Here is a 27,011-nt window from a genome sequence, read left to right on the forward strand (position 1 = left end):
GCGCTTGCCTCAAAACTGCCTGTTCCTTACGTCCTTAACTTTGAGTAGCTGTGGAGGTGAAGGGTGAGAGGACTTGGAAGGACTGGTTCACTTTTAGCCACAGAAATGTGGTTATTGTGCTGGAGCTGTTAATATAATCCGATTGGGAAGCAGGTCAGCACTGCTTAGCTAGAATGAGTTTGGAACCTAGTTCTGGTGGTTATGACTTCATGCCTTGGGACTGTGACTGAAGAGGAGTCTTTTCCTTTTTTAGAAGTAGAAGACAGGAACTATGTTGTATTTCTTCACACAACCCTCTCCTTTTCCTGCCTAGATAGTCTACAAATTTGTTCATCCTCTGATCTGCTTCTCCCTTTACTCTTGTGCATTCTTGGCTTCCTTCCTCAATCTTGTAAACAAGGACCAGTCTGTTTCCTCTTACCTCTCCACCGCTCAGCCCACAGCAGTCTGACTTCTTCCCCACCCCACCAGGAACCACTTGATCTAAGTGAACCCTGATGACTGAATTCTTCAGTTCCCTTTTCTTTCTTGAGCATAACTTGAGTTGCTTTCTCACTTCCCATTCCTTTCTTTCCTGATTTTCTAGGCAGGGAATACTCTTCCTTAGACTCTGAGGTTGTCTACAATTCAAGCCTTGGTCCCCTTCTCTCTTCCCTCTACACAGCTACCCTGGGTATTTCATCTCATGTGCAGGCCTTATGGTACTGCTTCCATGGGAGCACCACACCAGTGTTCTTGACTGCTGCCTAGACATCGCCTGAATACTCACAAGCCCTGCACAGTGTGTGGCCGCTGTTGGGATCTTAGCCCCAAGCTCCTGTTTCTTTTCTCAGTGAACAGTACCACCATTCATCCATTGTACAAACCAGGCCAGGAAATCATTTGCATTCTTGGCATAAACCCAACTTGGGCACTATAATATTATTTCCCTACTGAACACATTGCTGGATTCATTTTGCTAATAGCTGAACTAGAACTTTGTGCCTATTTCATGAGTGGCAGTAATTTTCCTTTCCTGTCCTTGTTATGGTATTGATATCAAGGTAAATGAATCTGACCTTTAATAATTATAATTTGAGGGGCTGGGATTTAGCTCAGCGGCACAGCGCCTGCCTGGCAAGCTCAAGGTCATGTGTTCGATTCCTGGTACGGGAAAAAAACCCAAAAAATAAAAAAATAAAATAAAATAAAATCGAAGAATGAATTAAAAAAATTATAATTTGAAGAATTTTCTTTCTCTCTCTTCTCTAGAAAAGATTATTATTACAGTCTCAAGTACTTGAAGCTGGGTGTGGTGGGGCATACCTATAATTCCAGAATTTGGGAGGCTGAGGCAGGAGGACTGTAGTGAGTTTGAGGCCACTTGGGCTACATAGTGCATTTCAGGCTAGCCTGCACCATATAGTGAGACCCTGTCTTAAAATCAGTCAATCAGGGCAGAGGAGATGGCTCCATGGCACAGCGCCTGCCTTGTAAGCACAAGGCCCTGAGTTCAATTCCTAGTACCAAAAAAAAGAAAAAAGAAAGAAAGATTTAGGGCCAGAGATATAGCTCAGTGGCACAAGCGCCTGCCTGGCAAGTGCAAGGTCCTGAGTTTGATTCCCGGTACCTAAATAAATAGATAGATAGATAAATAGGTCCTTATCAAAATCAATCAAGTACTTGTAAAGCAATTTAATTCTAGTGTTTTATTTGTTGAGATACTTTTTAGTTACTGAATCAACTGTAAGGAAGTTGTGGGTTTTCTTTTCCTATTTGAGTCACTTTTGATAATTTTTTCTACATATTTATCTCACATGTTTTCAAATGTATTGCTATAAGGTTGTTCACACTGTTCTCTAATCTTCATAGCATCTATCATCATATAGCCTTTTTATACCCCAGTGCCCATCACAGCATTACTCCCGGTGGCCACAACTCAAATGTCCATCAATAGGTGAATGAAGGAATAAAAATTTAAAATGCTGTATATGTACAGTGAAAAATTATTCAACCTTAAAAATCAGTGAAGGGACTCGGGGTATAGCGCAGTAGTACAATGTTTGCATGCTTAACGAGTTCCAGGCCCTGGGCCCAGTCAGTCTTCAGCACCCCAAAAATTCTGATGTATGGCACAACACAGGTGATCCTCAAACACTATGCTAAGTGAAATAAGCCAGTGACAAAAGGATGGCTACTGTATAGTTCCACTTACATAAAATATAATATTCAAATTCATACAGTGAGGAAGTAGATTAGAGGTTAGCTGGAAGGAGCAAGAAATAAGAAGTTACTGCTTCATGGTTATTATAGTTTCTATTTAGGGTGATGAAAAAGCTTTAGAAGTAGACAGTAAGGTTCATTGTACAAAACTGTGGATGTAGTTACCACTGCTGAATTATATACTTAATAATCATTAAAAATGGAACAGGGCACAGTGGTATGTATGTGTAGTACCAGCTACTCAGAAGGCAGAGGCAGGAGGATTATTTGAGTCCAGGAATTCAAGACCTGCCTTGGCAACATCGAGAAAAAGAAAGTAGTGGTAGTTGGGGTTTTTAAATGATAAATTTTGTTTTATATGTCGTGCCACTATAAAAAAAATTTTTTTAAGTCTCAAGATGTTTATGTAGATCTAGATAAACTTACTCTGAAACTTAGGAAAGGCAAAGGTTTTAGAATAGCTCTGACAATTTTGAAAAAGAAGAGTGAAATGGGAAGAGTCACTGTACCCAATATTGATTGTTACTGTGACCAGTACATTGTGGTCACTGGCAGAGCAATAGGTGCACAGATTAGTGGGATGGGCTGCTCTGCAGAACCACATCATACTGACCAGCTGACTTCTGACAGAGATGCAGAGCAGCTCACTGGAGGAAAGATGGCCTTTTCAACAGAGTGCTAGTGCACTTGCATAGTCATAAGCAAATATATAAGCCTGCCTCAACTGCACATTTTCTACAGAAGTTGACTCAGCATGGAGCACAGATCTGAATGTTGTTTTGTTTTGTTTTTTTGTCTTTTTGAAACAAGGTTTCACCGTGCAGTTCAGGCTGGTCTTGAATTCACAGCAGTCTTCCTGCCTCAGCCTTCCAAGTGCTGGGATTACAGGTGTGCACCACCATACCTGGTCACAGGTGTAAATATAAAACGTAACTACAAAACTTTTAGAAAAAAATTATAGGAGAAAAATTTTGTCTCCTCCATCCCCAAGATTGAACCCAGTGCCTCAAGCATGGTGAGCAGGTGCTCTACCACTGAGCTACACCCTCAATAGGCTTTCAAATTACAGATCATATATTTTGTTAGATTATTTTTGTATAAAATATTTGATTTGGAGTTTAGTACATAACATGTATTGACTTGTTTTAAGCTGAGATTGGTTTTTATACTGTCCTCATCATATTCTGAACCCAGTTGAACAGCAAGCTTTGTTGTTCACAGCTGGAAAATGGTTAGTATTTTTCAGATTCTTAGTGAGAATCTTGACTTAGGCTGCTGACGTTTTCCACAGCTGGAAAGAGGGCTGTGTGCATATAAGCAGGCTTTTGTGTGGAGATAGCAGTGCTGTTGCCAATGCCGAGTTCTAGTTTTTTTCCTCCCAACACCCCGTTGCTCCACCCTCTGAAAGTCACTAACATGGTTTTAGAGCTGTCCTTCAAGAGGGAGCTCTTCCCCAAACTTACTTTAAAAAGTAATAATTTTAAGTTTAAGAACCAAGCAGATTTTTTTTCCCCAATTTTTTGGTGCTCCTTACCTGGGCTGGATCAGTAAGTTGAATAAAATCCACTTATAAAAGCTGCGTTCAGGAGCAATGGCGTGCTCACGTTTGAGTTTGCCAGGGCTGCCTTGAAAGAGCAGGTAAGTTCTATTGAAAATGTGTCTTTGCTCTCTGGTACAAATGCTTGCAGTTAGTACAAACAGTGTGAGTAAGCCGTGGTGCCGTGTGTTCTCAGTGTCCTCTCATGGAGTCAGGTTGACACTGGCTCTGTGTACTTGGGATGGGATCTGGCTGGGCACTGTGTGGAGGCATCTTCCGGGGTACGTGCATCGTGGTCTCTATTTCCCCCAGGTTGTAGCTTTTCTAGGTGTAGCATAGCTCTTACACAGATGCATGCGCGCACGCACACACACACGAACACATAGCAGCTGTACAAATTGAGCAAAAATGTAGAGACTTATTTATGGAAGAATGGGGAAATGTCTAAATGTGCAGTGTAGGATAGGACATTTGGTTAAATTTCAGTATGACTTTCAGTGCCTGTGAGTCATTTTTTGCAAGCAAAGTAACTGAGGAAGTCTACTTCTTGACACAGAAATCCATGTAAACACTGACGCTTTAAAAATGGTTGTTTTAAAAATGCTGAAACTCCAGTTCCTTCACGCTGAACTGAGCCCCAGGTTCCTTTCCATAATTAGGAACAGATCAAAACCTATAACTGCTAAGGAAATTTGAAGCTAACTATAAAAATCTCTGTAGAAGCAGTTTTTTTTTTTTTAAAAAAAAAAGACGGACTGAAAAGGCCTGTGTGTAGGAGGGAGGTGGGGTGCTGGGGTTGGTTGTGCTTGACATCTGGGCAGTTGTTGCTGTGGGTGAGGCCCTTCCCGGGCCCCTGCTCTCTGAAAACCGTGCTTGGTGTTCTCTCCACTGAGCAGGGCTCAGCTGGCTTCCACCGTGCCCACAGTCCAGGAGGGTGGGTGTTCAAGACAGAGGAGGGACAGGCAGGGGTTGTGTGTGGGAGGGAGGGAGCTGTGGTGGAGCTGGGTTCTGGCTTGTGACTCGTTCTGCAACAGAGGTTGTTATTGTAATGTGGAGCTAATATTAAAGCCCTCTCCACGGTAGGTGTTTCATGTAAGAGACCAGTGTTCACAAGGGAAGGCAACACAGAATTTGTTTTGAGAACCGGGCACTCACTTAGATTTTAGAGTGATGTTTATAGGTGCAAATAGGGTTGCTGTACTGAGCAAGGGATGTGTGAACCTTTTGTTCGCTTGGATATACTTCATTAACAGCCTTTCTTTTGATGTAATTCAGACACCATACAACTCACCCATTTAAATTGCAGACTTTAGAGGCTTTTAGTATATTCATAAAGTTGTGCAGCCATCACCACAATTGATTTTAGAATATTTTTATCATCTCCAAGAAGCCCATTAGCACACACTCCCCATTTCTCCGTCCTCTAGCACTCAGCATGCTCTGTGGTTTTGCCTGTCCTGGGCATTTTGTGTAACTTAAATCACACAATATGTAGTGCTCCACAACTGGCTTCTTTCACCTAGTGTAATGTTTTCAGGTTCGTGTTTAGTGTTTCAGAACTTCATTCCTTGTCAGAGCGGAATCAAATATTTCATTGGCTAGCTGGACCACGTGCTGTTTACCCATTTATCTGTTAATGCATACTTAGATGTTTTTACTTTGTCGCTATTGTGAGTAATGTCAGATGTACACTTACTTGTTTATTTATTTTGTGTGTATGATGCTGTAGGTCGAAACGAGGGTCTCATGCTTGTTAGGCAAGTACTCTACTACTAAGCTAGCTCCAGGATACTATCTCATATTGTTAATGTTTATATACGGTCATGTACATATAAATATCTCCTGGTGTTAGGTAGCGGAACTAAGATTTTTTAAAATTATAAAGCATTGAAATATATTCAGAACTAAACTACTTAAAGCATAAGTCTTTCTTCGTTTCAAACTATATATAAGATATTTATCTTGCCTTGTGGTTTTCATTATCAAGAAAAATTTATTATCCTTCTTGAAGGTCTCCTCTCCTGCTTTTCACCTGTGTCTTTGGCTGTTTCTTCTCGGCTGTTTAACGTTATTGTTCCCTTGGGTTTTGTCTGAACCCTGTCTTCCTGGACATTCCTTGCCTTCTGCACACCACCTCTGGATAGAATGCATAATCTTCACCTCTAGCAGACCTCCCTCCTGTGAGCGCCATAGCCAGGAACTGGGCAGACTTCCCTAAAACTCACTTGCTCCGCACTCTGCACCTTTTCTGGCCCAGAGCAACAGCCACAAGTGTGGTCTGTCCATGCTGGGCCCAGAAGTGAGCTCCTGTGTTCCCAGGAGCCATGAGAGGGGAGAGATTTGTTCCTCTGAATCTAAGTTGGGAGCAGCCACACCAGAGCTGACTCCTAAGGAACATGAGGCAGGGAGGTGGGGGTGTTCACTGCGAGGAGAGAAAGTGGGGTGTTCCCAGCAAGGAGAGAGTGGGAGTGTTCACTGTGGGAAGAGAGTGTGGCCAGTTGCTTTCAGAACCTGCCAGGAGTTTCACAGAACTGATGGTGCTTGTGAGCAAGGAGCAGAGAGCCAGCACAGCTGTACTGAGGAGGCTGGTTGAGCTGAGGGCTGTGAACCATGGGATTGCGAGTCACCAAAATGTTTTAAACCAAGAAGGAGCCACAGGTTGTGTTTTAGAGAGACCCCTGTGGCAGTGGTTGCAAGTGTGGCTTGGAAGGAGCCACCCAAGAGCCAGGAAGTCCAGGCAAGATTCTTTAGTAGAAACCTAGGGGAAGCGTCTGCCTGACGCCCCTCGCCAGCTTCTGTAGCGACTTCTCTACCCTGTTGTCCTACAGCCATAGACACAAACATTTCCTTCCCAGCAAGGACTGCATTTTATGTTTCTGCATCCTCAGTGTCATGACATAGGGAATTTGTGGAGGAGACACTGTAAAGGTGCACCAGAGAGATGCAGTTTATTGGTACAAGAGCTTGAGAGTAGGTATGAGAACTTTAGTTTTTTTGCAGTATTTGTACCTTTGTATAGGTGCTGGCTGGGATTTGATGCAAAATGCACACTCAAGGCAGAAGTGAATGGAATATGAGTGAAACAAGATTGGCCATAAGCTGATAATTATTAAAGCTGGATGATGAATATTTGGGGCTCATTATTTTAATCTCTACTTTTTTAATTTAAAATTTCCTATATTAAAAAATGAGAAAACATAATATAGGGGATGGAAAATGGAAAAAGAAATAAAAGTTTGAGGCTAGTATGACATATTATTTTGCCTCCTAAAAGATGGCATCAGTAATCTTCCTCCAGCTGAGGCCTTGTGACTCCCGTGAATCCTAGGACTGACCTTTCTGTTTTCCTGTGCTGGAGGTGCACAGCACTGTTCTAGGTTCTTACACTCAGGTTTTATTGGCCGCTGGTTGGCAGTCTCTAGAACATTCGGAGATCAGGCACAAAGACCCTTTCCTTCAGCCTGCCCACCCACCTTGGTGAGAGGGGCAAAAGGAAACCTCCTCCCACATTTACCTCCACTCAGCCACTCTATAGAGGCCCAAGGGCTTCTGCCTGGGAAGGCACCTGTCCCTGGGCCAGAGCTGCATTGTCTTCTGCTCCTGCAGCTCTTTGTGGAAACAGATACATCCTCACCTTCTGTCAACCACCTGTGTCAAGGACAGTAAACTTGGGGGGCGGTGCATACAGTTCAGAGATTTTGGATTATGGCAATATTTACTGTTGGAAGAGAAAAGAACTGACAGTGTACATTTTATTTATAAATTATAATGAGATTCTCTTTTATAAAAATAGATTTTAGTGTCCATTCTCATTACTTTTACTACCAATAAAGCTCCAAAATCAACACCTTCAGAATCATGAAAAAAAATTGACTGGATTATTACCTTGAAAAATGAAACTGAAAAGAATGAAAACTATTTATTTTAATTTTACATTAGCCAAGTTTAGATTGTGGTTGCAACTGTGACCAGTTCTTGAAAGAAGGAAAAATCAATCATGTTTTGCCGGATTTGGGGAGAAAAGTCCTTATTTTTTACCATGTTCATTTATTCAGCAAATATGTATTTATTAAGCACCTATGGACACTGAGATACAGTAACCAGTGTGGTAGGTAAAGTTCCGGCCTCAGTCCTCACAGATCTTACTTTCTAGCCCACGAGACTATGAGTCACTATGGAGATAAAGTCTGTAAGACAAAGAGCACACTGAGCAGGCAAAGGTGAGCTTCAGTAGTAAGATAGGGTCCAGAGAGGTGACAGCTCCAGGGTGGAGTCCTCACCCCAGACTTCTCAGCGGTTTGGAAGCTGTAGCCAGGGGTGTCATGGATTTCTCCAAAGTCCTCCTAACGTAGTCCTGAGCAGAGTTAGGAAGCACTTACTCTGTCTTCATCCTTTACTCTTTCTTCAGCTGCTAACAGGGCCAACTGCCTGCTGAGTCTTCATTTGTCCGTAGTTCCTTGTGAGCAGACCCTTTCACTAAAACCTTAACTTTCATGAGGTTGATTTTGTGTTCTCTAATGCTATGTTTGTAGGAGTGCCCACTTTATGCTTGTTACTGGGTTTTGTTTTGTTTTGTTTTGGAGACAGGGTTGCACCATGTAGTGCAGACTGGCCAATATCATTTCTCACAACATTCCCCTTTACTCTCAGTAGTTTTTGGATAAGTTCCTCACCTTACCGATCAAAGACTGACCAGCAAAAACAAGATGGCTAGATATTTCTAAGTGAGCAGTAAACATATTCACACTGTGGCTTTTGCTTCCCTCACAACCTTGTGAGTGTGGAGACTTAGATGATGGATGTTTGACAAGAGTCTTGGGTATCAGCCACATTGGCAGCAGGTCCCTGTGAGGCTCTTTATTATAAACCGGTGTCCTCCTGCTTCAGCACAAAGTCCGGCTCAGGTTGGGGGAGCTGCCCTGAGGAGTGTTATCTGGCAGCACAAACGGACATCTAGAAGGTGCCTCTGGCATCCAGCAGTAAGCAAAAGCATCTCAGGAATTTCTGTACGTGTAAACTCAGAGGATATACTACTGTTTCAAGAGAGTCAAATCTAAACAGAGCTGGGAGGTCCTGGAATCTGGGATCTTTTCCTTCTTTTTCTGTTGTAATTTGGAATCTTCATACCCCAGGACTGATTAACCTTACTTACAGAACAGTCCTTCAGTCTTATTTAAAAGTTTGTATGTGAGGACCATGGCCCATGTTCTACAGGTTTTCTTCTCTCAAAGTGCCTTGTTGTTTGGTACTGGTTACTATAAAAATGAAGGAAAGGAAAAGAGAGTGGGGTTTTGTTTTATTTATTCTAGGAAATCTGTGTTACTTTTACTTCTGATTTAAATGACAACTAGAGGGATGGCACAAAAACTTCAAATTCCAGGGTTAGGCATGGTAGCACACACCTGTAATCGCAGTATTTGGGAGGCTGAGGCAGGAGGATCCTACAAGTTCAAGACCAGCCTTGGCTACATAGTTAGGTCAAGGACAGCCTGAACTACACAGTGAGACCCTGTCTCCAAAACAAAAAACAAGCAGAAGTCTTGCTTTTGCCTCACTGCTGTGATAGGAGTGTAAGAGGGTTGGGAGTGAACCTCAGTGGTAGAACACTTGCTTGACATGTATGAAGCCCTAGACTCAATCCCTAGCACCCAAACAAAAAAAAGGTGCTGATCATGAACATTCCTAATCCTTGTCATATTTATTGTCTGTGGTAGACGTTATCACCTTGTCAAGTAATTATTTATGCCCTTCTTGCTTCAACAGATATGTACTCACAAGATAGTGCCCTATTTTAAAAAGAAATTGTGTTTCAGGTTTTGCCATGTTGACTATATCTGACAATATATTATCCATTCAAACTTAACTAATTTTACTATTAACAATCTTTATTCCAAAAATATAAGAGATCCCTGCTGCATTTCCCCGACTCATTGAGGTACCAGTGACGGAAAACAGCCAAATCATGTTGTGTTCTGTTAAGGAAGAACATTACCAATTAGGCTGTGATGGGCTGCATCCCTAACCTGAAAACCCAACACTTATTTTAATAAGCTGGAGGTTTGAGAATTTCAGATTTTTAATTTTCCAATTAGGAATACTCATCCAGTAGAGTCTGAGCAAATATTCCCAAATCCAAAAAGAGCTGAAATCGGAAACAGTTCTAGTCCCAAACACTTGGGTTAAAGGATACTCAGTTTATACCATCATCACTCCAATAAGGCTGCATCCTAAAAAAGCACCACGACGTCTGGCCAGTAGTGGTTACGTTGAAAGTGTTAACAAGGTTACAGTTATCATATTAATTAATAATTAACCCTGTGGTACAGATTTCTTCATATTCCAGTATCTCTGGAATCGTGATGCCTCTCACAGCCAATGATTTCGAAAGTATTCTGTCACGGTTTAATTGGTAATGTTCTTTCTTAATAGAACACAAAGTGATTTTTTTTTTCTTTTTTGATACTGGGAATGGACCTCGTGACCTCGCCCCTGCCAGTCAGGCGCTGTGCCGCTGAGCTGCATCCCTGGCCCTCACAGAGTGGTTTTGCTGCTTTCACTCAGTGGTATCTTATTAGAGTTGCTGAACTACACTAGGGGTCTTTTATATTTTTGGAATAAAGACTGTTAAAATAATAGTAAAATTATTTAAGTTTGAACTGATAACATATTGTCAGATATAGTCCGTATGGCAAAACCGCAAACAATTTTTCTTTAAATAGGGCACTGTCTTGTGAGTACACACACACCTGTTGAAGCAGTGAAGGGCATAAAATGAGGTAGATCCTGGAATTGCTTTTGTAACAAAGGAGGGGAGCACTGTGTCGGAGAGAGACGTAGGGCGGGAGCCGGCAGCTTGACTTGGCACTGCAGCTGTCAGTGGAGGAGCTTGCGGGCTGACGAAGGGGGCTGTAGGAGGTGATGGAGAAACCATGACTGTTACCCTTTGGGGTTGACAGTGAGACAAGAAAAGAAACTAAGGCACTTTGCTGTAAATGAAATTAACATCTTTAAAATGTAACCACACTGGAGATATAGCTCAGTGGCACAGTGCCTGTCTTGCAAGCGTGAAGTCATGTGTTCGATTCCTGGGTACCACCAAAAAAAAAAAAAGAAAGACTAAAATGTAACATCTTTGCCAGGGCAGGGTATCACTAAGTCATTGAATTGGCCAGGATGGGCTCAACTTTGTAATCCTGCCTCAGCCTCCCTGGGTGCTGAGATTACAGGTGTGTGCCATCATGCCTGGCTAACGCCTGTCTTTTAACTCATCTCATGAAGCAAGTAGGCTGAGTCAGTGGTGCGTTCTGTAGCCTCAGTAACCCACCACCTGTTTTTCTGCCACAGATCGCCTTCTCCCAGCACAGCAACTTTATGGACCTGGTGCAGTTCTTCGTGACTTTCTTCAGGTAACTTCCCTCAGACAAACAAAAGTCTGTGCTTTCAGTTCAGACCCGTGATCACCGGCTCATAAAAAATTAAAAGTAATCCTTGCTTCCACAGCAGATCAGACTTAATGTGTGTTCCTAAAAAGTTGCATGTGCATTTCAGTGGTGTAATCCATCTAAACCTGATGAAATGAAAACGTGGGGTTTGTGCATCCTGGCTCTTGGGGGAAGCTTTGCATGGACCTTTTACTAAATTACAGGTAATGTGGCTCTCATGGGGAAATTTTTGAGCTAAAAAAAGTAGTAATAATGGTTACTGATGTGAGCTGCATGTACTGTATTCCTCATCTTGTTCAGAAAAGCATTCCAGTGATTATACAGCATTTTAAAGCTAAAAGTGATTTTTTTTTAGTCTCATGGGAATCTCTTTTACTTTATAGTTTTTCTTTGTTTTAATTATATTTTTCTGAAAATACTACATAGAAACAATTGAAAAAGACAAGTGCTGGAGTCCTTAAAAGTGAAAGTAGTAACAACCTACCTCATCCCTTCTTACCCTCCATTTTTAGTTGAGCCATATACCGGCATTCCCACTTCACTTTTTAAAAGTTCTTTGTCGGTATGGGTGTGCAGTACATACTGATTACATTCATTGTGGAGAGTTGGTGTACATAGCATGTCTTCATTCTCCTTCCGTCTGCCTCCCATCTCCCTCCATCTCTTGGTTCTTCCCCCAATTTAACCATTTAGCTATTTCTTCTCCACATTTACACTGTTTCTTCATTTTTTTTCCGGTCAATCTATTGATGTCCTGTAGAAGATGAGGATTTATTGTCTTACATTACCTTACCCAGCACCTCCCCCACACCACAGATGAATACACAATCCTCTTCCTCCACTAACTGAACACAATTGTATTGCAATGCTTGGCCAAATCAGTGGCCCCTGTTTGTTATTATGGCCATAAAACTCTTATTTACAGTGATCTGAACTGTGCTTATACTTCATTTTTGGGGCGAGGGTTCGCTCTTTGCTTATCCTAAATGTAATATTATCCATTTTTTGCTTTTAAATTGTTTGGGTTTCTTAATGAACCTCCCCTGATTTATGCTGTGTTCTTCCTATATATTCTCTCCTTTCACTGAACCTTTCTCCCAAAGGTCTCTGAGGAAAAGTACATGGGAGGTAACTTTTCTGTGAGCTTTTCCAACTGAAATGTCTTTATTTTTACACTTACAAGTTCACTGAGAATTTGAATATAAAATTTTAGGCTGAAAATAATTTTCCACTACAATTTAGAAGACATTGTGCTTTTCTTCTAGCTTCTAGTACTAATGTTGAGGAGGCTAGTGCCACTCCTTGTATGGGATCTCTTTTCCTCTTTTAAAAAATTTTACATTTGCAGCAACATGGGTAGAACTGGAAGAGATTAAGTAAAATAATCAGGCACGGAAAGATAAACACCTGATGTTCTCACCTATATGTGGAAGCTAAAGTTGTAGGTTTCACGAAGAGAAGAGGGCCGAGAATATAGTCCAGAGGCACAAGCACCTATCTGGCAAGCACAAGGTCCTGAGTTCGATTCCTGGTACCAAAAAAAAAAAAAGAAATTTGTAATAAGAAGTAGAGAAGAGAACAGTGGTTACCTGGGGAAAGTGGTGGGAGGGAAGGCTAGAGCAGGGATGTTTAATGGGTACAGAGAAGTTAGATGGGAAGAATGACTTCTAGAGTTCTGTATATATTTCATGATAACTAGTAAAGAAGATTTTGACTGTTTCAAATAGAAGGAAATACTATTGTCTGAGGTGATAGATGTGCCAGTTATCCTTATCTCTGATCATTACACATTACATACGTGTATTGAAATGTCACTTGTACCCCATAAATATAATTATGGAGCGTGAGATGATAGTAATAATAGTATAATTTCTAGGTGTCAATTTAAAATAAATAAAAATCTTTAAAAGTCTCTTAAAACTTAATGCTTCTGGATGGGGTTAAAAAATGCAGCTAGGGAAAGTTGAAAAAAACTTACCTATAATTATCCATGAAAGGTTTTCCTTGTAACAGTATCTTACGTTCATGAGTTTATTTTTTAAAAACAAAACACTTTCAGTCTTAGTATTCCATGTTATCCTCACACTCAGCCATACAGGTGAATAGTGTTATTGTTGTTATTCATATTTAGGAGCTGGAGAAACTGAAGCTCAACATGAGATGCAGTCAGTAGCAGGATTGTGACACCTGATTCCCTGCTCCCCAAGGGCAAGACCAAAACTAAATAATGAAGAAAATATTTAAAACTTGTGGGGTGCAATTAAAGTTGTACTTACAGGTTATAGCATTAAATCTGTTGTTCTCAATCTTAGCTGCACCTAGAGTCTCTTGGGGAACTCTGATGTTGAACCCACATCCCAGACTGTGTCATTCTGGAAGGACCCAAGCATTTGAAAGCTTCCCTGGTAATTCCATTGTGCAGCTAAGGTTGAGAATCACTTGTTACATTAGAAAAGAAAAGACATCCCTCTCAACAGAAAGAAGTGCCAATTAAACCTAAAGAATATAATAAAAAATGAAACATGAATAGGAGCAAAAAATAATGATCTAGGGAAGGTACAATAAACAGGATTAAAAGAACCAGAGTGGATCTTTGTTTTTTGGGGGGTTTGTTCTGTTGTTATTGTTGTTGTGGTTATTGCTGAGACAACATCTCACTATGTAGTTCAGGCTGGCCTTGAACTTACTATGTAGCCCAGGCTGGCCTCAAACTCCAAAGTGCTGGGATAACAGACAGGCCTGTGCCACCATTCCTGGGTGAGAATGGATTTTTGAAGAGCATATTGATAAATGACCAGTGTTGGAAATCCAGCGGGGTGGGGTGTGCTCTAAATCCAACAGACATTTTTTTTCCTTTCAGAAGAGTATTTTGTGAATAAATTTGAAAATGTAACAGATGGAATGGGAACATTTTTTTGAAGTCCAACTATATACAATTATAAAAATGGGTACAGAAAAAAATAAGAAAAAAAGTTCTATATCTATTTAAGAACAACACATACATAAGTTTCCCTATAGTAAAAACTAGGCCTATGTAGCTTCATTGGTCATATAATTTTCCAGGGGGAAAAAAAGGTACCAATATTAATCAGTCCAAGGGAACAGAAAAAAAAGAAACACTCCCCAATTCATGTTTGAGCCTAGCTCAACCTGACATGAAATAATTATCAGTTTCACTCATGAATAAGGAAGCAAAATCCATCAATAATATGAAAAGTCTACTATATCATGACCCAGTTGGATTTACATAGGAACTTCAAGATTGATTTAAATCAGACAAGTAGTTGGTGTGATCCATACTAATTATATAAAGGAGAAAAATAAAATGATCCTCTTAGTTGATGGGGGGCATCTAATAACATGTAATATCCATTCATTAGTAAACTTCTTAGAAAACTAGAAGTAGAAATTCCTCTAAGTCTGATAAAAGAACTATAGAACAGCAGCAAACCACACTCTCAATGGGAGCCAGATAGAGATGCCCACTGTCACACTGAAATAGAGGTTCTTACTGGTACAGTGAGACAAGAAACATAAATAAAATACAAGAATTGGAAAGGAAAAAATAATTATTATGTGATTGTATTTGTAAAAAATCAAAATAATCTACAGATAACTATTAAAACCAAGTGAATTTAGTAAAGTTGCTAAATCAAGGGCAATGGGCAAAAATCATTCTAGGTTCTAGACATGCACCTTCCCAGCTCTTACTAGCACGGGAGCCACGTAATTGTATTTCCCATGGTGAACCATCAGGTGGCAGCCTCCCCTGTGTACTGTGAAAGGAGAAATCCTTTGCTGGTCATGCTGGAATCCCATGGGCCCACTTCTGCCTGTGAGCTGATGGGGTTGAGGAAGACAGATTCCTAACTTGTTCTTTTTGATAGAAGTTTTGCTTGTTACATATTATTTTTACGTCAGTTGTTAATGTATTTGATCCCCAGAGTGCCAGAGATCTAGAACCTTGTACTGCATTTAATTAGCTTCTCCCCTCAAAAGTATGGTACAATATTCTGGTTTCTCTTCAGATTGTATAAATCTTTTGCCTTTTACTAAAAAAGTAGGATACATCCCTCTAATCTTCTGGGAAGATAAAAAGAATTTAATTTTAATAAAGACATTCTATATTTCTGAAGAGAAAAATCATTTCTGTTTAGTATATGTGCTGCTGAAGCGAGCATGCATCATTCTGTTTCTAGAAAAACTGACCAAGAAAAAAATAAGGGGGAGGTGGGGATAAAAGAGTCTGCAGTCCCTCCCACATAATGAACATTTCACCAAGCTGTGGTGATCACTGTGACATTGGTACAAAATCATATTGGCCAGTGGAGTATGAGACATAACCAAGGAAAAAGTATACAAGTTTCACATTTAAATGATTAAAAAATAAAAATAAATAAATAGTAACAAATAAAAACCTACAAGATCATTACAGTTGATAACTGCCAGTCACATGTGGCTTGTGAGCATCTTACTAATTGCATAGTCATTGTATTTAATTTTAATTAATTTAAATGTAATTTGAGATCTGATACCAAATCACTTAAATGTAAATTTTATGCAATCAAAATACAGATCAAATATTTTCTAATGAAAATCTGCTGTTTAAATTGAGGTGTACTTATTAGTATAAAATACATACCAGAATTTGATGAAAACTTAGAGAAAATAAGACTATATCCCTATAATTCTAGTACTTGGGAGACTGCGGCAAGATCATGACTTCACGGTCAGCCTGGGCAACTTAGCAAGTTCCAGGCTAGCCTGAACTATATCATGAGACCCTGTCTCCAAAAATATATATATTATTAAAACCAATTTCATCTGTTTCCTTTTTTAATAAAGCTAGTAGGACATTTAAAAATACATATGTGTTTTTCTGTTAACTTAAAAAAAATTCAAGTCTATTAAGATTGTCATTTGACTTTTTTCTGTTAACTTAAAAAATATATATATGTGCTTAAATTTCTCTTGGGCACTGATACAGATAATCCAAAGAGAAAAGATTTATAGGGACAACATTAAATAGAGACATATGTTAAACTGAGTAGTAAAGCAAAAATACAATATGAAATCTTTATTAAGACTGTTTAAAGTAGAAATAAGAATGAAGACAATAATTTTTATAGAATACCAAAAATAATTTACATTCATTTTAAAATTTCAAACAACATAAAAAGTTAAATATCTTTCAATTTCATTCTCTAAAAATTACTACTCTTAATATTTTGCTATTTATGTTCCCAAATCTTTTTTCTGTATATATACTGCTCAAAATTTATGAAATGGGCTTCCTCCTTTCCTCCCATGTTGTTCTGTATGTTGTGTTAGTCAGTTTTCCTATCACTGGGGCAAAATGCCTACCACCCACCACTTACTGGAGGAGAGATCTATTTTGGCTCACAGTTTTCGGTGGACTCAGAGTGTGGTCACCTGGCTCCAGTACAGAAATGGCATGACAGAATGCATGGTGGGGGAAAACTGTTCACCACCTGGCAGCCAAGAAGCAGAGAGAAAAGGGAGGAGACTGGAAGATACCCTCCCAAATCACACCTTGATGGACCTGCACCTTCTAACCAGGCCTCACCTCTAAACATGAGACTTGACATTTTAGGTCTAGACTTATCATTTCACTGATGGCCCCCAGAAGTTTCATGCCCATCTCATTATGCAAAATGTATTTAGTCTATCTCTAAAGACTCACCAGAGGTTTAACACTTCCAGCATTGCCAAAAATCTCAAGTCCAAAGTCCCTTCAGGAACTCTAGGCCAATTCTTAACTGTGAGTCCCTGTAAAAATCAAAAAGGAAGTTAAGCACATCCAACATATAATGTCACAGGGTAAACATTCCCATTCCAAAAGGGAAAAACAGAAATAGGCGTAAATGAGACCAAAGCAAGACCAAAACCCAGTAAGGCAAACATTAGATCCTATAACTGCATCTCTAGCACTTGGGGCAGGTTGTAGTAAGGTGTAAGTTCCAAAGTTTGGGTGGCCCCATGTATATGGCTTTGCTGGTTACAACTCACCTGGCCTTTCACTTGGACTGGCTCCACTCACTTTCTGTGGCTTTCCTCTGAAGACATTGCATGTTCCTGACATCTCCAGCTTCCTGGGACTGCACAGTTTAGGTTCATCCACAACTCATGCACTACCCTCTCACAGGCTCCTAGAAAAGACTGGCCTTGTCACACATTTTTGCCTGGCCTCCCTGGCCTTCTTCTGAAGTGTAACTGGAAGCCTCTGTGGCCACATGACTCTTACAGTCTGCATGCCTAAAAACCCAGTGCTGTGGGTTACACCAAGGTTGAACAGTAGCTAGACCCCTTTGGACCGTGGCTGCAGTGGCTTCTTGAGTGCCTGAATGGCTGAATTTAAGGATGTGCTTCCCTAGGCAGCCATGAGTGACCATGTGTCCAAGAGACTCACATCTTAAAGATGTAGGATTTTGTGCCCTTGAGCCTTCAAGGGATGAGGTCTTACTGATTTCTGAGATGCCCTTGAGCCATCTCTCCTATTGTTCTGATGCAAAATACAGTAGTACCTCATTCACAAATGCTTTTGTTTGCAAACAGTTTGGTTTGCAAGCAAATATTAGGCAAAATTTTGTTTGTGAACTCTCCATCAGGTAATGAACATGATCACAGCCATCTTTCCCACACAAACATCAATGTGGACATCTTTTTCAGACTCAGGGAACAAAGTTTGTGAACTGAGCTACCACTGTACTTGGCTTCTTTTTAATGCTAATCTTTTCAGCAATCATGTTCCCTTTTGCCCCAACTTTGTAGGAGCTTCCTTTCTGACAAAACTGTGAACTTTTCCATCAACTCTGCTTTTTGCTCCTAATTTTCACTGTGGATCTGGCTAAAAGCAGCCAGTAGTACAAGCTGAACATTGAGCTACCTACACCTAGAATTTTTTCCAATAAATTAATTAGTCTGCTACCCTTAATCTCATTCTTCTGCAGTCTTAGGACATGGGCAAAAAATAGACAGATCTTCTGCCAGAGTGTAACACATATTGCCTCTAGTGCAGCTGCCAATGGAGTTCTTGTTCCCACCTGAAATCTCCTGAACCTGGCCTTTTTGTTATCCACATTCCTATCAACATTCTGGCCTTCTGAGCTCCAACCAGAATTTCTCATCAATCTGCTCACAGTACTCTACAGCTTCTCTAGCCCACTTCTCCAAACCGTTGTACTTATGTATTTATTTACTTTTCCAAACCATTTTTTTAGTCAAGGTCTTGCTGTATAGTTCAGGCTGTCCTTGAACTCACTATGTAGCCCAGGGAGAGAATACACACTTCCAAGTCATACTCCCAGTGACTACCACCTTCTTACAAGGCCCCACCTCTGAATGTGACTTTTAGGGGACATGGTAGATCTAAACCATAATAACCTGCACAGTGTTACTCAGTATTCTGTAGTTTGCTTTACCTATGCATAGAATTAACTCTGCTATATATATTAGTATACTATGTATACTGTGGGTTGAAACCAGGACCTTTGCATTGAGCTACACCTCTTGTCCCCACCTTTAAAAAACAAAAACAAAAAACAAGAAAACCAGGAGCTTGCTAAATTGCTCAGGCTGAACTTGAACTTGTGATCCTCCTGCCTCAGCCTCTTACAGTGCTGGGATTACAAGCATGTGCTGCCATACCCAGATTTCACATTGGTTTTTTGTTTGGCTTAATTTGGTTTTGGTTTTGGTTTTGGTTTGGGGGGATGGGGGGGGTGGGGTGGGGGTTGAGAACGGGTTTCACTGTGCAGTTTGGGCTGGCCGTGTACTCAACTATGTCACCCAGGCTGACCTTGAACTCATAGGATCCTCCTGCTTCAGCCTCCGGAGTGCTGGTATTATAGGTGTGCTCAACCTTCTTTTTTAAAACAACCTTTTCCATAGTATGAATGTGTCTTATTCTAGTTGATCATTCCTCTTTTGGCTGAGTCTTCGATTATCCTCAGTTTTTGTTGCATATGTCTTTGCATTTTTCTGTGACTGTCTTTCTGGGTTAGTGTCCTTATAATTGCTGTATCAAAATGTGAAAACACTGGCAGATGGCCCCTCAGAACATTTGTATGAATTTACACTGCTACAGCAGGCATGGGCCTGCCTGCTTCTCTTACCTCCTGTGCTTATCTGCTGGAATAAAAATAACAAGAAGCAGGGTTGTACATGGAACCAAGAAAAATGTAGGTTATTCTCAGACTCTTTACTGGTTCTCCCTTTTCTCCCCAACTCCTCAAATTGGGTACCCCCAGGACATTCCTGTATCTGTATTCATATCCCCTTGGTGACTTCATCCAAGTTGATTGCTTCAAATACCAAATAATGTGCAGATGACTCCCAAACGCCATCTCCAAGCCACCTGGTACCCCACCTGCAGCTCATGTGTCTGCCCCAGGAGTCTCTCCCAGCTGTCTGCTACACATCACTGAGAGTCCTGATCTGTCACCCTGCTGTTCCACCCAGTGCCTTCCCTCTTCCAGGCTGATGGCAAGTCCCTTATACCAAAAACTTCTTTCCACACCCTACAGTCAGACCATCAGGAGCTGTTTTTGTCCCTATAAACTGTGTCCTGATTCCAAAGTGCTTTTTACACCTCTGCTTCCACTGTGGTTTGAGCCACCATCATCTTATCTAGATATCCTTCCCTGGTCCTGCCATGGCCACCCAAATGGTCTCAGAAGAAGTTAACATCTTTCTAATGAGATGGTTCAGCAGCACAGCACCTGCCTGGCAAGCGCAAGGTCCTAAGTTCAATTCTTAGTACCCAAATAAAAGAATAAGTTAACATCACAGTTATGTCCTTGCTTTGGGCTTTACATGACTGATCTCTTTTTCCAGTGCACTTCACAGATACAGATCCACCCTCTGCATATTCTAGTGTTACCTTCTCAAGAAGGAAGCTCCACTCATTCTGACCATCTGCTCTAGCTTTCTATTGGCAACTGTTTCCATGGCGCCATTTATCAGGGACACCTGCAGTGAGCTTGTCTCCTGCCTGAATTATGCACATGGCAGGAAAGAGAAAGAGCAAGAGACAAAAATGGCAGGTGCATAGCAGGGACCTGGGATGACCCATTGTTTGCGGGGGAGCCCAGACTCTTGGTATTTATTCATTACATCTGAGTCAGGGACAGTGGGTGAAGTGTTGGGTATTTCTGGGAACAGCAGGCTAGGAAGATCAAAACATTCTTGCGGGACAAGAGGGGGGCACTAGGGAAACAAGTACAAGGACAAGAGGGGGGCACTAGGGAAACTGGGTTCCCCCAGTGCCTTATCCTCTTCAGCAGGCCTTATCTTGCCCTGTGAAAGCCACAGCAGTCATTAGCCCTAGGACTTCCAGCTGTGACCAGAAAAGAGTGGGGAGTTTCCACAGTCCAATCTGGCCCAAAAGGGCAGGACAAAGACAATAATTTGTGGTCTCCAAAGGCTTTTTTTTTCCCCTGAGAATGGAATGCAAGGCCTTGCACATGCCAGGCAAGTAAGTGCTCTGCCACTAAGCTACATCCCCAGCCGCTGACCATCTGCTGTAGGGTACCATTGCTCTCCTCCCCTTTTTATGACTAGCATTTACTACAGACTCCCATTTGCCTCTGTGTACTGTTGCTGTCTGCTTGCTGGAGTGTAAACCACATGGTCCATGGAACTAATGTTCTTTGTCCTAGTCATTGATGTCTTCCATGAGCTGGGAACAGGACCTGGCCTGATAGGAATTTGAAGATCACTGTGTAGACTGTTGGCCGGGAGGCACAAACAGCAGTGAGACCCCACAGGACACATGTGAAGGCTGTCTGCTCAGTGAGACCAGGGGCTTGAGGGCACTTCTCTTGTCAAGGCATCTGTTGGCGGTGTCTGTACCTCATGCTGCTTTGGGAGGCAGTGGGCTACGGGACCTTGAGCTTTCTGTTTGTGAAAGGGCAGTTCCATCTTCCCAGCAGCTCAGAGTGCCTTTCTCCTGCCAGTCCGGGAGAACAGTCTGTCAGTGTCACATGCAGAACTGACCCTGTACTGCAAACAGAGCCTCTCAGGAGGGTTCCTAACCACAGCAGGGCAGAGCGCTGTATCTGCCTGGACTTCGGAAAATACTCCACAGCAAGCCCCTTTCACAAGTTATGAGTAAACATGCCAATTTAAAAATTGTTTATAGCAGTTATCTAAGGGGTTTATTTGGTTCATTTTCCTTTTTAAAACGTCCTTCTCTTTGCCATCTGGTAGCTTTCAAATCATTCAACACCTGGTTTATGGATGAGACAACACTGAAGTCTTCAGTTATAAGACCACTGAGAGTTTTTTTTTCTCCTAATATTTTTAAGAAAGTTGTTGTCTTGTGTTGGTCATCTTAAATGTGTTTTATTTTATGAAAATATATGCATTTACTTTGTAAAAATATTATTGAAAACACATTAATCAATGCACATATAATACTTGTTTCTTCTGCTTACCTCTTAGGAAAAGCTGATTGTTACTTTCATAATGAACTTGTCTTGTTTTCTTAGACTTTACCAGTAAATGTTTGATTAATGGCCTGCTTGTTATCTGTTGCCATTGTCTTAGGATTGTTTCTCATATGTGGGCTTAGTCACAGCGGCCATTCTGACAGGGCCCCTGGGAGGGTCAGCGCTCTCTCCCAGCTCCTAGAAGTCAGACCAGGAAGCTCACTCCCCAAAGTCTTCTCGTACCCCGCTTCGTGCGAGCTGGGGGTGAAGCATCAGAGGGAGCTCTGCACTGGGACGGGCACCAGGTGTGGGTGACAGTGGTACTGATTCTGAGGCTGGGATAATAACGCAGTACTTTCCTTTCTTACAGTTGTTTCCTCTCTTTGCTCCTGGTGGCTGCTGTGGTTTGGAAGATCAAACAAAGTTGTTGGGCCTCCAGGCGTAGAGAGGTAAGGCTCTTTAAAGAAGGTGAAGAATCCCCAAAAGAGCTTTTTTTTTTTTTTTTTTTTTTGGTTTTTCTCCGGTACCGGGAACCGAACTCACGGCTTTGCGCTTGCCAGGCAGGCGCTTTGCCGCTGAGCTAAATCCCCAGCCCCCCCAAAAGAGCTTTCTCTCTGAGGCAAGTCACTTGATTTAGTGATTAGGGATAGGAGAATACTGCCCTCTCTGCAGGATAGGGTTCTGCACCGGTGAGTAGACTCAGTGTAGTCTGCTATGGAGCATCCTTCATTCTGCCGCGGTCGTGGCCACCGCTTGACTTGACACAGCCGTCTGAAGAGCCTTTCATAACAGTGAGAATAAAGGGAGTCAGGTGTGTGAGCGTGTGCACACATGTAATCCCAGCACTCTGGGTGGTGAGGCAGGAGGAATCACAAGTTCAAACCCACTGTAGGCCCAGCCTTGGCAACTTAGCGATTTATCGAGACCCTGATTCAAAGTGAAGAAGGAAAAAAGGGAACTGTGGAGCCATGTTGCTTCGTAATCCTTCCACTTGGCTAAAGTCAGGCCTGCTTTCCTCTGCTGAAACTGAACCAGATGTTTGTACAGCAATAAAACAGTGTGCCTCCTTGCACAGAAGACAGGGCCAAGAGAACGCTTCATTCAGAGATGATGTAACCTAACAATACAAATGGAAAACTGGAAAACTGAGCTTTTAACTCTGAACTGGACCATGCATCATATATTTCATGATTTCCAGAAGATCAGTAGTGACTTATTCCCAGTCAGGACACTTTAAATCCTTGCACACACTAAGCCCTGCTTGGACTCCTTCTGCCTACATCAGCTTCTGCACTGCTGGAAGACTGTGGAGTGAAAGCTGCAGAAGGGGAGGAGTTCTGTCTCACTGTCACTCCAGCACTTAGGTTAGCACAGAGCAGAAAGCTGGATTCTGCATATAATTGCTCAGTAAATACATGGACCATGGACTATCTTTCTCTCTCTCTCTCTCTCTCTCTCTCTCTCTCTCTCTGTCTCTCTCTTTCTCTCTCTTTGGTCTTTTTGAGATGTGGTTTTGCTATGTAGTTCAGGCTGGGCTTGAACTCACTTTGTAGCCCAGGCTGACCTCTAACTCACAGCGATCCTCCTGATCTTCCTGCTTCAGCCTCCCAAGTGCTGAGATTACAGGCATGCGCCACCACACCCAGCAACCATCAACTTTTTGAAATGTAAAAATCTATTGTTTTAACATAAAAATTCCCTTCTAGAACCCAGTGATGAGCTCTGCAGCGCATAATTCTGTCTCCTACCATAGTTCCTAAAAAAGTAGTTTGACATAAGTCCTGTATATCATCCAACTCAGTCTCAAGAACGTACCCAGAAGATCTCTAATATCCGTAAGGATACATGGGTGACCATGTACCATGTGCTTGGCAGTGTCTTACCTGATCTGATGACCCCAGGGGATCATATGGATTCAGAGAAGAGGAAACTTAAGACCAAATATGCTTTTGTTTGTTTTTTAAGAGCAGAATAGGGGCTGGGGATCTAGCTCAGCGGCAAAGCGCCTGCCTGGCAAGCGCAAGGTCGTGAGTTCGGTTCCCGGTACCAGAGAAAAACAAAAAAGAGCAGAATATTATTGAGGGAAAGAAAAAAAAGCTTCTGTCCAGGAGAGGGACAGAAGGGGGACCCGAGTGAGTTACCCCAAACTCTTTGTCTTTTCTAGGGACTTTTATAGGGCAAAACTACGAGATGAGGAGTGTCCAAGGTAGCGCAAACTGGACAAAACTAGGGTCAGCCAATAAGAATTGTTCAGGTAGAATTGATTAAATTGGGAGCAAATGGGGAAGCAAGTCACGTAGCAAGCGAGCATAAATACAGAACAGGGGCTGTTCCTCTAAGGGGGTGGGTCAGGGACTCTTCAAGGTGATCGCTACCTATTTAGAATGTCAATCCCAGATGTCCATCCCTTGGGAGGTAAGAGGGTGTGTTTGTTTAGTCTGTTGTGTTGAGGTCTGGCCCACAGCAGATACAAATTTTATCTTGTCTTTCATGTGGCTCCTTCCAGGGCCCGGCCCTGTCTGACTGCCTATAATATTTCTGTCTAACTCAGCTGTCTGTAACATTCCCTCCTCTGAAGAAGTAACCTCAACTTCTGTGAGGGAGTAACAGGCGATGACCTGTGTGACTTCTTAAGGCTGCAAGGGGTCGTAGTTGTTGATTGGCAGTCAGAGATACTCTTCAAGAGGGTCTATCTACAGGCCCTCGATAGACACCAGGCATTTTCATCTTGGGTAGGCATATAGTTTTAAATCTAGAGGAGACAAAGCCAAAGAAACAATTAAGTATGCATGGGCCAAATAATAAGATCAGCAAGATTATTATGAACACAGTCAAAAAAGATTTCCACCAAGAGGAGCCAGTAATGGCCTCCCATAAAGAGGATAAGTTCCGAGCTATGAGCTCTGCTAGCTGAGCACTAGTCCCTAGTCCCAGGTGTAAGTGAGGAACTTTCGAGCCTGATGTAAAGTTACCACTGCATACCCTGCCTTCCTTATCCCATTTTCTATGAAGGAGCTGCCATCACAGAAAAGGGTCAAATCAAGGTTAGTAAGGGGTGTGTCTAATAAGTCTTCTCTAGCTGCATATGTATGGAGAATTACCTGTTCACAGTCATGTTTGTCAGCCTCAATTTCCTCCTTTTCTGGTAAAAAGGTAGCAGGGTTTAAGGAAGAGCATGTCTTTATTTGAATGGCTGATCCTTCTAGAAGTAGAGCCTGGTATTTAAGAAGTCTGCTGTCTGATAGCCAGAGGCTCCCTTTGGATGAAAGAAGTCCTGCCACAGTGTGAGGTATATACAGTGAGATCTTTATCTAAAGTTAGCTTGGATGCTTCTGGCACTAAGAGAGCTACAGCTGCCATAGCTCTAAGGCAAGAAGGCTCTCTCTTTGCTACAATGTCTAATTCATAACTCAGATACCCTACAGTCTGTTGAGTGGGTCCCAGATCCTGTGTAAGTACTCCTAAAGCCATACCTTGCCTTTCATCGACATATAAATTGAAATGGTGTCCTGTGGGGAGGCTTAGGGCTGGAGTATTTAGGAGAGCTTTTTTAAGCTTCTGGAATGCTGTTTGGGAATCAGGTTCCCAGGTTAAAATATGGGTATCTGTCTTTTGGGCCTCTTTTATAAGTTGATAGAGTGGTCTTGCAATCTCCCCATATCCTGGTATCCAAAGGCGACAAAAACCTATAATTCCTAGGAATCCCCTTAGCTGTTTTAGGGTCTTGGGCTGTGGGAAGGAAAGAACTGGTTTAATTCTATCCTTTCCTAGCCTTCAGGTTCCCTTGGATATGATGAGGCCTAAATATTTTACTTCAAGACCACAAAGTTGTGCTTTAGATTTAGAGACCTTGTAACTTCTGTCTGCTAGAAAATTTAGCAAAGCACAGGTGCCTTGGCTACAGAACTCTTCTGAGGGGGCACATAAAAGAATGTCATCTACATACTGTAAGACTGCGACCTGGAAAGACTCAGAGCATGCCAAATCATGGGAAAGCACTTGCCCAAAAAGATGTGGACTATCCCTGAACCCTTCGGGAAGCACTGTCCACGTCAATTGAGAAGCCTGGTCATGAGGATCTTCAGAAGCAGAGAGAAACTGGGAATCTATGTAAAGGAATACAAAAGAAAACATCTTTTAAGTCTAACACCAAAAACAAACTGGCATCTTCTGGCATTTGAGAAAGGAGTTTATATGGGTTAGGTACCATTGGGTGAATTGGCACTACTGCCTCATTTATCAATCTAAGGTCCTATACTAATCTCCATTCCCTATTGGGTTTTTGAATAAGCCCAAATATGTTAATTAAGCATACCTTTCTTTTTTCTTTTTTTCTTGCAAATTTTTTTGAGACAGCTTTGCTGTGTTCCAGGTTGACCTCAAATTCATAACCCTTCTGCCTCAGCCTCCTAAAGTGCTAGGATTGACGTGCATCACCACACCCAGCTTTTACACACCTTCCTTCAGGGTAACACAGCTGGAGAGAGTTTGAGCAGGGGTTCACATCCACATTTCCCTGAGTCCAGACCCCCTGCTGTCCCTGCCCTGCAGAATTTCCCATTCATGTTAGCTTACACCATCTCTGAATGAAGAGTTCTCTTGGTCCTGTCTGCTGTGCAGTAAGGAATGATATTTTGTTGTTGTACAAATATCTGGTTCTGTTTCAGCAGGAAGAAACGAAGCCTGACTTTAGCCAAGTAGTAGGAATATTAAGCAGTAAGTTTCCATCATTTGATGTATTTAACATGCAGATATCGTAACATAATATCCACCACTACTTTATTGTGTATCTCCAGGAGATAGCTTTTTTTTTTTTTTTTTTTTTTTTTTTTTTTTTTGTGGTTTTTCTCTGGTACGGGGAACTGAACTCATGACCTTGTGCTTGCTGGCAGGCGCTTTGCCGCTGAGATAAATCCCCAGCCCCGAGATAGAGAGCTTTAAAGATACAACAATAATGTTATGCCTAGTCCATGTCCATTTATCGCCCACTATCACAGAAGTATAATTTAGATTTGATTTGTTTGAATTAGGGAAGATAAGGTATTTTTAATATGCACTGTTTAGTAATAGAATGTTCTTGATACTCATTGCCTAATTATTTATTAGCAACTTCTTCGAGAGATGCAGCAGATGGCCAGTCGACCCTTTGCCTCCGTAAATGTTGCCTTGGAAACCGATGAAGAGCCTCCTGACCTGATCGGGGGAAGTATCAAGGTGAGAAGGTTATTCAAAAGTCCCCATAAATTAACTCTAGAAAGCTCAGGCTTCTGAGCTGGAAAACCAGTGAGAGCAAATGCCTTGTTGGGTTACTTTTCTTTTTCTCTCTCTCTTCTTTAATAGCTAAAACGCTGAAGTTGTCAGACACTCTTCTGCATTTGT

At 41.7% G+C, this 27,011-nt stretch overlaps 1 protein-coding gene across 2 annotated transcripts in view; it reads left to right on the forward strand.

Moving 5' to 3' along the window:
* Positions 1-27,011, forward strand: part of Atrn (attractin) — a 164,321-nt gene that overhangs the window by 125,801 nt on the left and 11,509 nt on the right. For both annotated transcript variants that reach the window (XM_005380794.2, XM_005380795.2), the window contains 3 exons: positions 11,084-11,145; positions 22,003-22,081; positions 26,739-26,846. In XM_005380794.2, coding sequence (XP_005380851.1) covers positions 11,084-11,145; positions 22,003-22,081; positions 26,739-26,846 — 249 coding nt within the window. The remainder of the gene's footprint in view (positions 1-11,083; positions 11,146-22,002; positions 22,082-26,738; positions 26,847-27,011) is intronic.

The sequence above is a fragment of the Chinchilla lanigera genome, unplaced genomic scaffold (assembly GCF_000276665.1).
Source record: "Chinchilla lanigera isolate Chin_1 unplaced genomic scaffold, ChiLan1.0 scaffold00014, whole genome shotgun sequence".
Lineage (NCBI taxonomy): Eukaryota > Metazoa > Chordata > Mammalia > Rodentia > Chinchillidae > Chinchilla > Chinchilla lanigera.